General features: G+C 42.1%; 1 protein-coding gene across 2 annotated transcripts in view; it reads left to right on the forward strand.

The window, feature by feature from the left end:
* The window catches only part of LOC122560001 (enhancer of filamentation 1-like), a 105440-nt gene that overhangs the window by 25825 nt on the left and 61389 nt on the right, over window positions 1-18226 (forward strand). The window contains exon 1 of one of the 2 annotated variants that reach the window (XM_043710146.1): window positions 8888-8914. The exons of the other annotated variant lie outside the window; for it this stretch is intronic. Within the exon in view, the coding sequence (XP_043566081.1) occupies window positions 8903-8914 (12 nt within the window). The 5' untranslated portion in view covers window positions 8888-8902. Of the gene's footprint in view, window positions 1-8887; window positions 8915-18226 lie in introns of those variants that run through there. 2 annotated transcript variants of the gene reach the window in all.

The following is an 18226-nucleotide window of genomic DNA, read 5'->3' on the forward strand; positions in this document are numbered from 1 at the left end:
TAGAAGGAAAAGGGCAGCAGATACATGCGAACACCACCGCCTGCAAATTCCCCTTCAAGCCACTCACCATCCTGACGTGGAAAAATATATTGACGTTCCTTCACTGTTGCTTGGTCAAAATACCCTTCCTAAGTGCATTGTGGGTCAACCTACCACACAGGGATAGCAGCGGCTCAAAAAAGTACTACCACCTTCTCAAGCACAAATAGGCACAGGCAATATATGCTGACCCAGCTAGTGACGCCCATGTCCATGAGTGAATAAAAAAACTCTTATTCTTCCAAACTTTAATAAATAACTTGTTTAGCTCTTCTTGACAATTCAATCCCATCAGCCAGGAATTAGCCCAGTGACCCTCATTTGAAGTTCCTCCATGCTTTCTTACATATCCTTTACTTAAATAAGGGGACAAAAACTGCACATAATACTCCAAGTACATTGTTATCAACACCTTGTATAATTGTAACAGGACTACCAAACTCCAAGCCCCCTACGAAAAACAGTTTATTTTCTTAATTACTTGCTGCATCTGCTCTCAATTCTGTAATTACTTACTCATCTGACTCTTTTCAGGTTTCTTTCTTGACTGCTGAGATAATTTTCAAACTATTTTCTCAGCGTGAATCTTTTTAAAAAAGATTTGGATCGCCTAAAGCTCTTTTCAGTTGTGATAGCTTGTCAACTCTCATACACTCTCACAACTTGGTGATCCTACAAATTAAAACTGCAAAGAAGAAACTGTTCTTTCCTCTTAACTCAACTTCTGTTAGCACTGAACTGAAGTCAGAAGTTCAATTAATGGCCTCTAATTTGATTGATATACTGTCATGTCTGTTATAAACTCAGCAATGTAAGTATTCCATCATTAACACCACAGGTATCCTGATAAGAATTTCTGGAAATTATGTCCCTCTTTTACAGTTCCAAGTGAACTTCTGATCTTATAAAAATGTCACCTTCAAGTCCGAAAGTTTACTTCTATTTTAAAAACGCAGATTCCAAAAATGATGGAAATGTATAATGACCTTTTATCACAGATGAAACAAAATCTGAAACCAGTTTGAAGTAAGGATGCAGATCAGTCATAGAGTCTTTACAGTATCGAAGCAAGCCCTTACCGATACTCCCGTCCCCTTACTCTATCCCCATAACCCTCCAAAGAACATCCTACCCAGCCCCACCCCCACACCATCCCCATAACCTTGCATTTCCCATGGCTAATCCACTTAGCCTACACATCCCCGGATACTAGGCGCAATTTAGTGTGGCAAATTCACTTAACCTACACATCTTTGGACTGTGGGAGGAAACTGAAACACCTGGAGGAAACCCCATGCAGACACGGGAAGAACATGCACACTCCACGCAGACAGTCACCCGAGGGTAAACTCGAACCCTTGTCCTTGGTACTCTGAGGCAGCAGTGAATACCATTGTGCCACCATGATTTGACTGAATGGCAGAACAAGCTGGAGGTGCAGAATAGCCTCCTTCTGTTCCCATGAACACATTGACGTATTTCTAAAAGCTAAAACTCCAAATACCTGATCATTATTTATCCCTTAACAACCAATATAGAATATCTAGTTTTTTAAAATCATATTATTGTTTGTGGGATCTTGGATTGCATATTTGGCTACCACGTTTTGCTGTATTATAATAGAAACCACAATTCAAAAGGAACAGTGATTGTAGAATGCTTTGGGGCAATCTGATAAATATTAGTAGTTTTCCCTTCTAGTATGACAATGTAATTTAGAGACATTCCCTTAACAACCAGCTTGGTGGGCAGGGCAGCACTGAGACATACAAACAGAACATGCTGGAGATACTGGGCAGCTATGAAAACATCTGTGGAGGAGGGAAAACATAATTAGCATTTTTGTTTTGTGAGCTTTGATCAAAATCAATTAGGTAACTGGTTCAATGCCAGTTGGATTCAGGAGACTGAAAATTATCCAGGGCTGCAAATGAAGAATGCCCACTGCATTCACAGGATATAGGTGTTGATAATTAGGCTGGAATTTACAGCTCAACCCTAAATGCCCTTGAGAATGTGATGGTGAGCCTCCCTCTTGAATTGCTGCAGCCCATATGGTCTGGGTGCACCCAGTCCTGGATATTCCAGGATTTTTACACTGAAGGAATGATGATACTTTTCCAAGTCTTGTAAAGTGTATAGCCTGGAAGGGAACTTGTAGTTAATGCTGTTCCCATGTTTCTGCTCCCCTTCTTCTTGGGACTAAGGCCATGGATTTGGAAGGTGCTTGCAAAAGAAAATTCATGCTTTAAATAAAATTATATCTTGAATTATGAAGTATGAGGTCTCCCATCCAAAGAAGGAGAAAGAATTGGAATATGAGAGAAAACTAGTAAGGAATGTAAAAACATACAGTAAACTGATTGTGAAACCGAGCAGCTAAAGTTTGCATTGGTCATTAAAGGTTGCGACTGGAGTGTTAATAATGGAAAGCAAGGAAGCGTCTGAGACTTTGAACAAACATTTTCTATCAGTCTTCACAGTAGAAGATATAAAAGGCAAATAGTAGACTAGCAAGGTGCAAAACAAAAGAAGGAGGATCTTTAAACAATGATGATCATAGAGGGTGGCATGATGGCACAATGGTTAGCATTGCTGCATCACAGTGTCAGACTCCCAGGTTTGATCGTTAGATGACTGTCCATGTGCAGTTTGCACGTTCTCCCATATCTGTGTGAGTTTCCTCTAGGTGCACTGGTTTCCTCCTACAGATATGCAGGTTAGGTGAGTTCACCATGCCAAATTGCCCATAGTGTTCAGGGATGTGCACACTGGATTGATTGGCCATGGAAAATGTAGGGTTACAGGGATAGGGTAGGGCGTGAGTCCTGAGTGGGAGTTCTTCAGAGGGTCAGTGTGGATTTGATGGGCTGAGTGGCCTACTTCCACACTGGAGGGATTCTATCTGCATCTTTACTTCAAAGTGGTTTCAGATTTTGTCTCGTTCTGTGATAAATATGTATTATACATTTATTATCATTTCTGGAATTTGAATTTTTGAGATGATTCTATGATATCAAAAAATGCTTGACAAGCTAGTGGGACTAAAGACTTACGTGTCCCTTGGACATGATTCCATGCATGCTAGGTTTGAAACAAAGTGACTGCAGAGATAGTGGATGCCTTAGTTGCAATTTTCTAAACCTCGCTAATTTCTGGCAAGGTCCCAGTAGTGTGGATCAGGGATTTGCGAATTAATAGGAAACAGGGAATTAGAATAAATGAGTCATTTCCAACTTGGCAGACTGTGACCAGTGGAGTGCCACAGGGGTCAGTTCTGGGGCTTCAATTATTTATGATCTATGGAAAAGAGTTGGATGAAGGGACGGATTGAACTGAAGCCAGATTTGCTGAGGATGCAAAAACAGGTAGGTAAGCGACTTGTGAAGAAGATACAAAGAGTCTGCAAGAGGATATAGACAGGTTAAGTGAATGAGAAAAAAAATATTGCAGATAGAATGTAATGTAGGCAATTATAAAGTTGTCCACTTTGCCAGGACTCATAGAATCATAGAATCCCTACAGTGTGGAAGCAGGCCAATTGGCCCATTGAATCCATAACACCCCTCTGAAGAGTATTCCATCCAGACCCACCCTCCTGCTCTGTCCCTGTAAACACTGCGTTTCTCATGGCTAATCCACCTAGCCTGCACATCCCTGGAAACTATGGGCAATTTTGCATGACCAATCCACCTAACCTGCATATCTTTGGACTGCAGGAGAAAACCAGAGCATCTGGAAGAAACCCACACAGAAGGAATAAAAAAGCACTATCTTATTTAAAAAAGAGAGACAACCTGTCGGAGAAATTCAGTTCAACGAATCGGAGACCACAAACGAGGGTCGTGGTGAAATTGACAAGTGGTTTATTAAGCAAAGCGATATGTGGAAGAGAAATTGACCAGGTGACACAGAACTGATTCTCTGCACAGATGGACAGAATGTTCTTCCCAGAAGATCACGGGGCGGCACGGTGGCTCAGTGGTTAGCACTGCTGCCTCACAGTGCCAGGGACACTGGTTCAAGTCCCACCTCGGGTGACTGTTTGTGTGGAGTTTGCCCATTCTCCCCATGTTTGCGTGGGTTTCCTCCGGGTGCTCCCATTTCCTCCCCCAATCCAAAGATGCACGGGTTGAGTGAATTAGCCATGCTAAATTGCCCATAGTGTTAGGTGTGTTAGTCAGGGGTAAATGTATGGTAGGGCAATAGGGTTTGGGATGGGCTACTCTTCAGAGAGTCAGTGTGGACTTGTTGGGCCAAAGGGCCTGTTTCCATACTGTAGGGAATCTAATCTAGAACAGCAGGTGCAGGCATGCATTCTAGGAGTACAACACAAAGGTGATAATTGTAAAGCAGTTACAGTAAAGTGATTCATTCAAACAAGGGTAAATTAGAATGGAAATTAATCAAGCATCCAGCAGCAGCAATTCATTTGTAATTGACACAGGAGATTCCAGCCATCTCCGTGAGTGGTGAGAGTGTCTTCTGGAGGATTCTTCATTGCATTTCCGATCTGCGCGAATATGTGTACATGTCCCTTCTCCTGGCATTCAGGTGTGTCCATTGTGTTCCTCCTGCGAGTGAAGTCTTCCGGGCTCTCTCGGTCTGCCTCTTTGTTTATGTGGTACCAGTTTCAATGGGAAATGAGCTTACCCTTAGGGTATTGGAACCGCAGTTTTAATCGAGGCTGGGAGCTTTACTGTGAAGGTTATTTGGGAACTGTATTTTCTGGTCTTGGAATAGCTTGACCATGTCTGGTTTCTTTGTTAGCCTGTTTGGCCAAGACTGGGACATTGTGGGTGTGTTCTGTATGTGTTGGCAAGCTTGATTTCTTGGAGGCCAGCTTCTGTGTTTTTTATGTGGCTATGCTGTGTGGGGGTGTGGGGGCAGGGTGGCCGATCTTTTTCCCACACTACTGAACACTGTTACTTAGAGAAATCTAAATGAGCTTGTACATGAATTGCAAAAAACATTGAATGCAGAAACAGCAAATAATTAAAGAGACAAATAGAATGTTAGCCCTTTTTGCAAAGGGGATGGAGACTAAAAGTAGGGAGGTCTTGCTGTAAATGTACAAAGCATTGGTGAAACTACATGAGGAAGACTCTATACAGTTTGTAACTTTTAAAAATAAATTCAAAATTCCATTTGAAAGCTAAAAAGATCTCACAAGATTTTATGTTTAAGCCTTGTCCTGTAACAAAGAGTCTAACAGCACTATTGACAAAACACTGTTGTGGAAGACAGTTTATTCTCTAAACTACACAACAGAACTTTCCCTTCTTGCCTTCAACATATACATGAACCCACTTCACAGATACAATTTACACTATGCCTCACGTGGTCATTCAACTTTCATACACCTAGTCCAAAGTGATTCTTAGCTCCTGATGGTTAACTTCTGTTCTTTTCCTTTTATAGTCTTGAAACTTTTAACCCCAGAACTGCCTTTTGCAGTGAGGAGGTTTCCTGGCAATTCAGCCTCTGCAGCAAGCTATTCTAATCTTCCAGCCTCTTTTAAAACCCTTATGAATTTGGTCTTTTCAGTTGAAGTTTGAGCTCTAACTCACAAACCTGCACAGTGAGCTATAGATACCCTCAGCCATTAGCTGCTCTCCCTTTTTCTCCTGGATCCTGGTATGCTAATCTGACTATGAATTTCAGGAATATCTTGAGGAAAGCCTGTAACATGATTTCACAATGTCTTCCTAAAGACTCCCCTTCTCAAAGTCTATTTGCACTGCAATGTGAATCAAATGGGCCTTACATCCAAGTAGAAATGCTGAGTTGCTATTTTTAGACCTCAGCTTTATTCTGTCTGGGAAGTAAATGGATAGATAAAAGCATAACTGTTTACACCCTAATATTCTCAATACTTTCACCTTTGGACATCAGCCATTTAAACCTCTGGAAACACAATTGTTGCTGTCATTGTTTCTTGGTATGAGCACTTAGTAAGAGCATTGGAAGGAGGTCTGAGCATTGGAAGGAGTTCAGAGGAGGTTCACAAAGCTGACACCTGGGATGAGAAGATTGTCTTATGGGGAAAGGTTGTACAGATTGGGCCTGTATTCGTGAGAGTTTAGAAAAATGAGAAATAATGTTCATGAAGCATGTAAGATTCTGAGGGAGCTTGACAGAATGGGTACTGAGTGGATGTGTCCCTCATGGGGAAGTCTGGAACTAGGGGCACAATTTAAAAATAAGGGAGCTCCCATTTAGAATGGAGATGAGGAGATTTGGTTTTTTCTCGTCACTCTTTGGAATTCTAGTCCACAGGGAACAGTGAAGTCTTGGTTGTTGAGTATATTTAAGCCTAAACTGGACAGCATTTTGATTGATGAGGAAGTCGAGGCAGGCAGGAAAGTGGAATTAAGGTGAAAATCAGATTAACATGACCTTATTCAATGGAACGCACGCTTAATGTGCCAAATGGCCTATTTCTGCCCTGTTTCTCATGATCATGTTCCCCATTATAAAAATGGGTAAATTCTGAATCAGACTTATCACTGTAAATAGGACATCAGGCTCTGAACCTAGTGCAGGCAAGAGACAATCAATAAGTGTTTATAAGGGAAAGCAAAAGGATTAAATCACAAACTCAGGATGCAATGTAAAATCCTCAAGGTCTGTGTAACAGGACATTAGCTGCCCAGTGACATCAACACTGCCTCCCCTGTATATTCTATGTAATTCTATCGAAATAGGTTAGCTGTACATTATGACATTTCTTAGGTTCTGCAAAGAACATGGAGGAGTAGCAAAGGGAATGGGTTCCTGCACCACATACAGAAGACTCATTTGAAGTGCTGAGTGAGCGGCAGGGCACAAGTTATTTCAAATCACTTACTCTCCTCACCCCTATGGAGAAACCACTCACAGAGATAAGGCATTCAGCTGTTACTGTGTAAACATTGGGAGTTGGTTCGTGGTTGCTGGTTTCAGAAACTGATTGAAACAGCACTATAAAATCACTGAACGCCCAGCCAATTGTTTCCTCCTAGATTTGGTGCCCTGCTTTAGAAAGAGGGTAGTTTTGACTATCACCTGAGAAGGTAATTGGTAAAACCCAGGACCTCCCCTTAAATCAAGTCAAGTCCTCTCCCTACTGGTTGCTCCCAATCCATCAGAGATTGCCAATGTAGGTAATGCCTAATGTGAGCAGTTTCTGGCAATCTACACGAAGCCAAATATGGGACCAAGAGCTCTCACTGTTGGACTACTCTTCAATCCATTAATGAGTGAGGGGCAGAATTGTCAAAGGTGCTGTCACTTGGCTGAGATGTAAAACTGTGATCCTATTCCTCCTCTCATGTGGACATTAATGGTCCATGACACAACTTGGGTGAACAGTAGTGGAGTTATCCCATGTCCTGGTCTCAGGATTTATATTTCAATCAATATTCCCACAAACAATCACTAACATATCAATAGGGAACTGAAGAGGAATGTCTTTATTCAGAAATGGTATAACTATGCAGAACTTGGTACCACAAGGGGTAGTTGAGGTGAATAAATATATTTAGGGGAAGTTAGACATGGTGGAGAAGGAAATACAGTAATGGTTTATGAGGAACAAGAGGAGTATAAATATCGGCATGGGCTGAATGTCCTGTACTTTATTCTATTTCGCATGGAATTTGGGCATCTCTAGCCATTATTACCTTTGTCTAATTTCAAAGAAGGTTGTTAAGAATCAGCCAGTTTGCTGTGTGTCTGGAGTTATGTGCAGGCCAGACTGAGTAAGGATGTCAGATTCCCCGCCTTAAAGTGAACCAGGAGCAACAATTACTTTTTATTCTAGAAAATTATTGAATTCAAATATCACCGCCTGCCATGGTGGGATTCAAACCCATGTCCACAGAACATTGACATGGTGTTCTAACCACTAGCCCAGTGACGTCAACACTGCCTCCCCTGTATATTCTATGTAATTCTATCGAAATAGGTTAGCTGTACATTATGTCATTTCTTAGGTTCGGCAAAGAACATGGAAGAGCAGCAAAGGGAATGGGTTCCTGCGCCACATACAGAAGACTCATTTGAAAGCTGGCACATCGGTTGGGAGAGAAAGAATGAATTTGCATTGATACAGCCTCTTTAATGACCCCATTTCCTAATGTGCTTTGTAACCATTGAGGTAGAGTAATGAAGGAAGTGCGGCAGCCAACATGCACATATCAAAATCTAAGAAATGAGAGGTGGATTGGGTCCTTGTTGCGATGCTACCCAATGCCAAATAGCACACCAATGAGCACTGTCCAGGCCCACCCTTGCTGAGTGACAACTGCAGTGATGAATCCAGCAGGCAACTGCTGACTGAAATAATAGCTCTCCAGCATAAAAGGGAAGAAAACAAAGCCAGAACGTTTGAATAGTGTACAGAATTTAAACAAAAGTATGAGACATAAAGCAACAGGGATTCGGTATTCAGTGGGGATAGCCTCCCACAGCATTCCCTGTGACAGGCGACATGACTGTGTGTGTGAGTGCGCTTGTTGGTGTCTTATATATCTGAATGTAATGACTCCCAGGCCCCCTCATCTGCATGAGGCCTTACACTGAGCCAATTGGAATGTCAGCTGTGTTTTCTTATGGAAATAAGCCCATTGAGGCTCCATGGAAGTAAAAGCCAGTCACTCAATGAGGTCAGCAGTGAAAAGAGCAAAGAGGCACTTATTCAAGATAACTTCCAAGAAACAATCACTCCACAATAACCAAGAAAGGAAGGAGAAACGGGGGGGAAAGAAATGTTCAATTTTCAATAAGCTAGATGCATTGCTTTGTCCCCTTCTCTGACTGGATATGTTCTTTGGTGCAACACCATGGACTGGGGAACATGAGCTGGAGCTGGAGATGGAAAATGAAGTTCACAGTAAGTATTTATCTCTCCTGCCCCTCTTGTACTAGAAATGGTTTAAGAGTAGTATTTCCTGTTTGATATGAACAGGGTAATTACCCTCAATAAAATGCTGAAAAGTATCACTGTTTATCCTGGTTGTTTGCTATCCTGTGCAAAGGCACCAATGTATTAGTTAACCAAAGGTTGGATTCTGAGCAGACAAAACATATAAATGGGCATCAGTTTCTTAGTGCAGTAGGAAACTAAAACCCACTGATAAAATGTTTGCATTAGACAGTTGGTAATTTTAGATGCAGTTTTATCGTTCAAGCATGCAAACTAGATGGGTTTAATATCTGAGCTGAGTTAGTCTATCCAGGCCAGTGTATGAGCATTGATATAAAATTACAACACAGTGTCAGAGGGGCTGCTTTTCAGACGAGATGTTAAACTGAGGCTCGCTTTTCTGCTCTCAGGTGGGATATAAACAATCCCACACCATTATTTCAAGGGAAATTCTCCCGGTATCTTTGCTGATGTTTGTCCCTCAGCTGACAACGTTAAAATGGATTATCTCCTTATTTGTGTTGTTGGGGCTTGCTGTATGTAAATCGGCTGCTGCATTTCCTACTTCACTCGGTTGACTGCAAAATCCAATGAGACATCCTGAAGTTGAAAGAGGTGCTATGTAAACTCAACTCTTTGTACTTGTACTTGGTGTTCAGTGACATTTGTTCCAGAAAAAAACACCAAGTGGGTTCCGTACTCCACATCTGCTTCATAGGACAAACATTGCTGGAAAAGGTCAGCAAGTGCAGTAGCACCTGTGGAGAGAGATCCGAGTTAATGTTTCAGATCTGGACCCAGCGATCTCCTGCACAGTCATTTTCAGCCAAACAACTCTGTAGCATCCCTTTCTTTTTGCTGTTTCCCTGGCTATGCGTTTTCCTCCTTTAACACAAGATTCAGTAGCTACAAAGCTGGGCACGCAAGTTGCCTTCAGTGCCTCTGTCACTGTACCCTCCATGACTGTTGTGTGGCTCCGAGACCATGCACGAGATGTCTGCTTAGTAGAGACTCTGTGAGTTCCAGGTTCGATACCTGGTCTGTACAGACTTAGCTAACCACTGCTAACAACATCGACGCCTGGTCTTGGCAGCCCTGGGTCAGAGAAGGAAAGATGTAGCAGAGTTGCTGCTCTTGCCCAATCACCCCCTCTGGAAAATATGAGGTCAAAACACAGGACCTTATTCTATGGCGGTTCAATTTGAGACTGATACTCGCCTGGGCTCAGATGTGCAGGTTATAAATACTGGGGTGACCAGCAGTTTCTGTCAGGCCAGAATGCAGCCAAATTTAGCATGAGAGCTGGGCAGGGACATTTCTTCTTTTTGAAAACTTGCTAAATGTTTGCAGTTCAACATGCAATTAATAGAACTTTATTCAGACTGCCATTCTAGTGCAATAGGGAAGAAGCCGTACTTCTGACGAGGAACATTTTACTGAGTAGGTAGACGTAAAATGAAGAAAACTGGGGAGTTGTCTCGCTGACTTGGCAGATACTTAATACTCAACCGACTTCACTAAAACATCTGGTCACCATCACATTGCAGTTTGTGGGAACCTGCTGTGTACAAAGGTGGTTGCTGTGTTTCATTGCAGTACAACTCTGACGGTGAATCACTAACTATGAAATGGTTCGGGGCATTTTGAGCTCATGCAGGATGTTACGGAAATGTAACCCTTCTTTTTCTTCATGGGTCCAGCTTCATGGGTAATACCGGGAAGTGTTTACTCAACCCATTGTTGTCATCAGCCGACAACAAGAACATGCGAAACATTATGTTCAGATGTTGTTACTGTGAAGCTCTGAGTGGTGTAACGGCCAGACTTTGTGGGAAGTTGAATTCTTGGTCTCCATGTTGACACATACTGAGTGTGGTGAAGTGATGGGCCAAATCAGAGACTGTGTTTCCTATTCTGTGGTGAATGTAAGCATCAATTCCAGTATTTTGGGCAATGTATCAATAAAGAGTGCAATAATGACACTCTATTGCTTCAAGATTTTGCTGTGAATGGAGGGTTTGAGTTATGAAAATATTTTGGATAGGCTGAGTATTTATCACTGGAGCATAGGAGGTTGAGGGGTGACCTTGAAGAGGTTTATAAAATCATGAGGGGCATAGATAAGGTAAATGGCAACAGTCTTTTCCCTAAGGTAGGGGAGTTCAAAACTAGGGGGCATATTTTTAAGGCGAGAGGGGAGAAAGATTTAAAAAGTACATGGGAACAACTTTTTTACACAGAGTGGTTTGTGTGTGGTATGAACCATCAGAGAAAGTAATGGTTGCAGGTCTAGTTACAATATTTAAACAACAATTAGGTAAGTGTATGAATAGGAAAGGTTTGGAGTGATATGGGCCAAATGCAGGCAGATGTGATTAGTTTACTTTGAAACATGGTGGGCATGGACTAGTTGGACTGAAGGTTCTATTTCTGTTTTGTATAACTCTATGACCATAACATAAGTCTGTCCTTTGGTCCTTTCTGAAGATAATGCAGTGAGAGGTATCAGAGTGTTTCTCAGGTCAGAGTGTTGATTGCTAACTGAGTTGTTTGAGTTATCTGCTGCTGGACTGAAGTCTCCTTTTGGATGCAAGATTTAGAGATGTGTTGGTTCTCTGCCAGTGTGCCCCTTGAACAGAACTGACAGACAACAAAACAGAGAGTGGCTCACCAAGTCAGTGTCCTTAGACTGAAGCAAAGCAGACAGCATCTGAAATGCCGTCAGTTTAATAAAACACAAGGGTGAATAAAAATACCTTCTGTGGTCAAATGTTGTGTTAATTCTCACTGGTTATGCTGAACACAGGTAAAGTTGGGAGAGTATACTGGGAAACTTTCACTATATCACTCCTCTTCTCACTATACGGAGATGCCGGTGTTGGACTGGGGTGTGCGAAGTTAAAAGTCACACAGGTTATAGTCCAACAGGTTTAATTGGAAGCACACTAGCTTTCGGAGTGGGAAACTTTCACTATATCACTCCTCTTCTCACTATATGGAGATGCCGGTGTTGGACTGGGGTGTGCAAAGTTAAAAGTCACACAGGTTATAGTCCAACAGGTTTAATTGGAAGCACACTAGCTTTCGGAGAGCCACTCCTTCATCAGGTGGTTGATGAAAACTACATGAAGAAAGAGCAACGCTCCGAGAGTTGGTGCTTCCAATAAAACCTGTTGGACTATAACCTGGTGTTGTGTGATTTCTTAACTTCTCATTATAAGAAGTGTTGAACTGAGAGGTATGGGATACACCAATGTTATAGTGAGAGGGGAAGTTCTAGCAGTGTTTGATGAGGACTGTATGATATGTCAGTGCTACACTGAGGAGTGTGGGACAGGGCAGTATTAGGACCGCATTAGTGAGGCACCTTCGTCTCTGAGTTTGAGGATCATGAGTTGAAGGTATACTCCAGAGAGCGGAGCACAGCATCTAGGCTGACAGGGTATTGTTGAAAGTGCTGTCTTTTGGATGAGATATTAAACTGAGAAGATGGGTTCTGTTGTTGTTGGGGGTCTTCCTGTCAGCGGGACAGTCAGCGTGAGACCCAAGCTGCCTCTTCTGAGGAAGGTACAATCCAACAGTTCCCCATCAGGCAGTCAGTCCCATTGGGCCAGAGGTCCTGGCCATCTGTAACTGCCAGCCACAGAGGAGGCCATAGCTACAGTCAAAGGCAATCCCAAAGGCCCATGAGCTGGACCTAACTTGGTGACGTGAAGGGGAGGGGGTGGATTCGAAGGGAAAGGGGGCAGGCAGATCCAAAGCAAGGGCACGGGGTAGTTCTCAGCAAACAACCCACAACCTAAAGACTAGCCCCTCAATCAGACATTTAGTGGCTCTGATTGAAAGACCCCTCACATCCAACTGACGAATAGCCCTCACTTCTTTTGCTTTTGCTAACAATGCAGCGTAAGAGCTCGGTTAATTCCAGCAGCATTCGAAGGTGCCACTAAGTGGTCTTTCAGGGTTGCTTCAGTGAAAGAGATAATCAGCAGAGAGGCATGGCAGTCACCTGAAAAACTTTCAAACTAGAACATCATTCCGATAGAGCCAGGAAGACACTAGCTTCAGAACTATCAGAGGCAGATCAATGTAGGGTATAATCATAGAATCATGGAATCCTTACAGTAGGTTATCAGGCCAATCGGCCCATCAAGTCCACACTGACCCTCCAAAGTGCATCCTACTAAGACCCACCCCATTACCGTATCACTGCAACCTTTCATTTCCTATGGCCAATCTACCTTGCCTGCACATCCCTGGACATTTTGGGGCAATTTAGCATGGCCAATCCATGTAACCTGCATGTCTTTGGACTGTGGGAAGAAACCAGAGTACCCAAAGGAAACCCATGCAGACACGGGGAGAATGGGCAAACTCCACAGTCTCCTGAGGCTGGAATCAAACCTGGGTCCCTGGTGCTGTGTGACAGCAGTGCTAACCACTGAGCAATCGTGCCACCCTATATGAGTATATCAGTGTGGGGTATATCTGTTTGAGGTATATCTGTATAGTGTGTGTGTATGTGTGTCAGGGGGGGGAAGCTATATCAGTGTATGGGTGATGGGTATGAGGAATATCAATGGGTGTGTGATATATTAGTGTGTTGGGTGATGGGTATGAGATGGGTGCGAGGTATATCAGAGCATGGGAGATGGGTGTTCAGAATGGGTGTGGTGGTGATGGCTTTTTTTGTGTGTGTGTATGTACATGATTCTGTGTGTGTGTGTATGTGTGTATGCCTGTATCTGTGAAGTGCACAAGTCTGAGGAGGCATTGGAAATGAAAAGGGTTTCCAGCTGAAAAGTAGCCACCATTCCTTGAGGATATCATTGGAATAATATGTGGCTCTTAGCTGTCATGACCGTGTGTCAATTAGTTTGCATCAGGTGCAGTCTGGCCAGACAGGTAAATAATTTCTGCCTGAATACATTTCCTGCCATGAATCAGCATCTTCCCAGAGAGGAAACCAGAAAAATAAACAGCAGATCAAAACATAAATGAAATGCTGACAAAAAAGGACTGTTTGGTGAAAGGCCTTAAGCATGAGGGCTGAATCCTAAGATAGAAACCGACTGAGTGCCTGTCGGAGTACAAGTTCACCATTGTTGTAATTTGGGCGAGAGCATGGCCACCAGGCAACTGGCTGTCTCAGCTGGCAGCTCCATAATCCCTAAAGCTGGGCCAGAAGCAGGGTGCCACTTGCAGTTGTATCAGCTGTTGGACTGGCCTTCTGACAGCATGCACGCAGACACGAGCTGGAATTCAGTCAGAGCTACAGCTGACGTTGGGACAGACCTGTTTCCTTGCACACCCATGACCCCTGTGTCAGAGTAACAGCAGTGTGCCTGTGGTGACTGTCCACTTGTATTTTATTGACAATTGGCTGTTGGCAGCAGAGAGTTGTGCTGTGGCTGCACACAAAATGTACTCTAGATGGAGGGTTCCCTATAGTCCTTCATTCACAATAGAACAGAATTGACAATTTAAATCTGTGACAGAAATGATGTAGTTTTTGTTCAAGATTTAGCTTGAATTTTTAAAAAAATCTGAAATAGTATGTAAGGAGTTACTGCATCTACTTGTACAATCTGTCACTTTATCTGGGTGACAAATATTGTGAATATAACATCCACAACAATCATCTTTAAATGTTATGTTCCAGTGACTTAATTGACAGCTTCTTTGGGTTTGAACAAGCCGTCATTGTAAATTCACCAAGCTTCTATCACCATTTACAAAGTTAGCCAGTGGTTTTAAGGTAGTCTTGAACTTGTCTAGAATTTGTGCTGAGACATCAATTGTGCCAGGCGATTTATGTAATAAAAAAGGGGAAATGAATCGCAGCTAAAAAAATTAACTGTAGCTTCAGTGAAGAGTTATGAACTATTTATTATTTTCTACTATACAAGAGGTAAGTGAAATGTAACTGCTGCTGCTTTTGCTTGTAGCCAGATGTGTTGTCACAGTTACCCAAAGATAGTCAGTCTTGCACATCCTCTCTCACCCACTACAGCTTGTCTGCAACCACTGTGTGACATCTGTCATCCAGTAATAAAATATCTAGTTGTTATTGCATTTATCCACAGTTTAACAATTGTGTTTGTCAGTTAAATCATAAGACAATATCCAGGGTAGATTTACTCTTTCATATTTTCACGACAAAGAAATTAGAATTGGTGACTAAAGCAACATAAACATGCAGGTTACCAGTTACATAATTCTTCTGTTGGGCAGAAGATACAAAAGCTTAAAGACACATACAACAGGGTCAAGAACAGCTTCTTTAGAATCATAGGATCCCTACAGTAAATTCCACACCAATCCTCCCCGCTGTTATTAGACTTCTGAATGGACCATTCAAACATTGAATATAATGTTGATCTCGCTCTCTGTGTACCTTCTCTGCAGCTGTAACATTGTATTCTTTGCTCTGTTCTATTACCCTGACGCACTTTGTATGGTATGATCTGCCTTTACTACATGCAAAATAAAACTTTTCACTGTACCTAGGTACATGGGACAATAATAAAGCAAACTTTTTAAAAAACTATATCGAGATATCCCAGTGAGTGAAAATACTCTAGAGGTTTGTAAGGAACACTGAATCATTCATTAACAGAAATATTCCAAAATATCAAACAAAATTGGTAAAATAATCCAAAAAATGTATTAATAATTTTCAAAATTGATGTCCAAGGAACAAGTGTTACCCCTAAATATTCTACATTGCTATCCAGTATGATCCCATTCTAAAGAAAATGCTGAAGGAATCCCATCTTCCTTGAGCTTTGTTCTGTCGGCTTCAGATACCATACAATACGCCAAAGCAGCCATTCATTCTGTATGAGTTCAGATCCTCCTTCAACCTGCACCAACTCTTCCAATTATGGAGAATGGACAGGGATCGGAAACACCTCCGTTCGACTATCTTCCTTAGTTTTGGCTGTGTTGCCCCTCTGATACCCTGGCTGCTTTAAGCTACTTTATCCTGCTGTTTGCTTTATCCTTATCTCCTTGAGTTAGCTCCATGTTCTTACCGTCTGAAAGCGAAGTTATACATCTTGTTTTTTACCTCTCGATCTATAAATGTACAGCATCCACATCTATTAATTTCATTGATGTTTTTTCCATGGAATAGGATGCTACTGATAAGGCTAACATTTGTAAATCATATTTACCTTTTAGAAGTTGATGGTGAATCCCTTTTTTGAACTGCTGCAGTCCACGGTGGGTAAGGTCAAGTGCATTGATTAGGAAGAAAGTTCTATGATTTTGACCCAGTGACACTGAAGGAATGACAATATATTTCTAAGTCAGGATGGTGAATGACTTGGAGTGGAATGTTTATTTAGTGGTGCTCACATATATCTGCCTCCCATGTTCTTCTAGGTGGAAGAGGTCATGGGTTTGGAAGGTGCTGTTGCAGGAGGCTTGGTGAGGTGCTGCAGTGCATCTTATTATTGGCACACACTATATGTTGTTGGTGGTGGAGAGAATGCTTAAGGTGGTGGATGTGGTGCAAGTCTAGTGGGTTGCTTTGTCCTGGATGGTGTTGAGCTTTTTGAGTGTTGTTGGAGCTTCACTCATCCAGGCAGGTGGAAAATATTCCATCACGCACCTGACTTATGCTTTATAGATGGGGGGCAGGTTTGGGGAGTCTGAAGATTAGTTAAATGTTGTGGAACTCCCAACCTCTGTCCAGTCTTTTTTTTTTAGCCATAATATTTATATAGCTAATCCACTTTGGATACTGGGCAATGATAACCCACAAGATATTGGTTGTGGGGGATTCAGTAATGGTAATGCCATTGAATATCAAGGAGAATAAGTTGGTTCTCTCTTGCTGGAGGTGGTCATTGCCTGACACTTGTGTGGTGTGAGTGTTTCTCACCAGTTAGCAGCCCAAGTTTGAATGTTGAGAAGGTCTTGCTGTATTTGTATATTGGACAGTATGTGAGGAATTGTGTATGATGCTAAACATGATGCAATACACATGAGACATCCTTACTGCTGACATTTTAGGAGGGAAGGTGATGAAGAATTTGAAGATGCTACATGTAGGACACTACATTGAAGGATGCAATGTCCTGTGGCTGAGCTAATTGACATCCAACAACCCCAACCATCTCCCTTATCTCAAACATGACTGCAACTGGGAGAGAGTTTTCTCCCAGTTCTCATTGATTTCAAGTTTGCTCGGGCTCCTTGATGCCACATTCGGTCACATGCAACCTACATGTGAGGGACAGTTAATCTCATCTCACCAAGCAAGCTCAGCCATTTGGCTTTTAGGTATTCCATTCTCCAGAGGTTGTTCTGGAACAGCACTCTACCACCTTGATGGATATTGGCCAGACACAGATGGTACAACATTGCTCTAAATACCCCTCCGGGTCACACAGCATTTAAACTTGGAAATACTCAGTTTCCACTTGTCTCTGGATCAAAATATTGGAATTCCTTGTCTGACAGAACAGTGGGAGCACCTTCCCCACACTGATTGCAGTAGTTCAAGATGGGCCTCCAGATTCTTAGCAGGCACATTAAAGGAACAACAGACTCACAAGCAACTGCCACATCCTGAGAATGAGTATAAAATCTAAAATAGTAGTAGTGTAGCAATGTGTTTAAGTTCCTCAGGTACAATATATATCGTTTGCTTCTTGACTTAATGTAAAGCTAAATGGCTTGAATCAACCTTGGAACTGAGGTCAATTCTAGGACCATCAGACAGTACTACCAGCCAACACATTGGTCAGTAACAATTTTGGAAGGTGTAAAAGCCCTCTGAAATACAACTTCTTAAAATTGAGAAATGTGACCTCATGCAATACTAAATTATTCTAATTCCTGTTCTCCTTCCTCTCGCACAGCCTGTTCATCCAACACATGACAAAAGCCAAAAACATTTGTGACTAATCTCATTAGCATGCGTGATGTTAGTTGAATGGAGTAGGGTTTCTGGCTGCAAGAATACTTGGTTATTTTCACAAACGGATGTGACTTGGATCTGTGTTGGCTGTACAATTTCTGGACAGCACAAACTGTGTCTGCCCTTGTTACTGGTACAATGAGTTTCAATGGTCCAGCAGCCATCAGTTGTGTTATTCATTCATTTACAGGTCAGTCTTGTCAGAGCAGACAGTTTTGAGACATGTGCAGAAGTTGCTAGACCATCTTATCAGTTATTGAAAGCCTCTAAGCCAGATAAGGTTTATTTCAGTGATTTCACATACCAAACTATTCATTGAATGATGTGTTTTTAAAAAAATCTTGAAT

This window comes from Chiloscyllium plagiosum, chromosome 20, assembly GCF_004010195.1.
Source record: "Chiloscyllium plagiosum isolate BGI_BamShark_2017 chromosome 20, ASM401019v2, whole genome shotgun sequence".
NCBI classification, from domain to species: Eukaryota; Metazoa; Chordata; class Chondrichthyes; order Orectolobiformes; family Hemiscylliidae; genus Chiloscyllium; species Chiloscyllium plagiosum.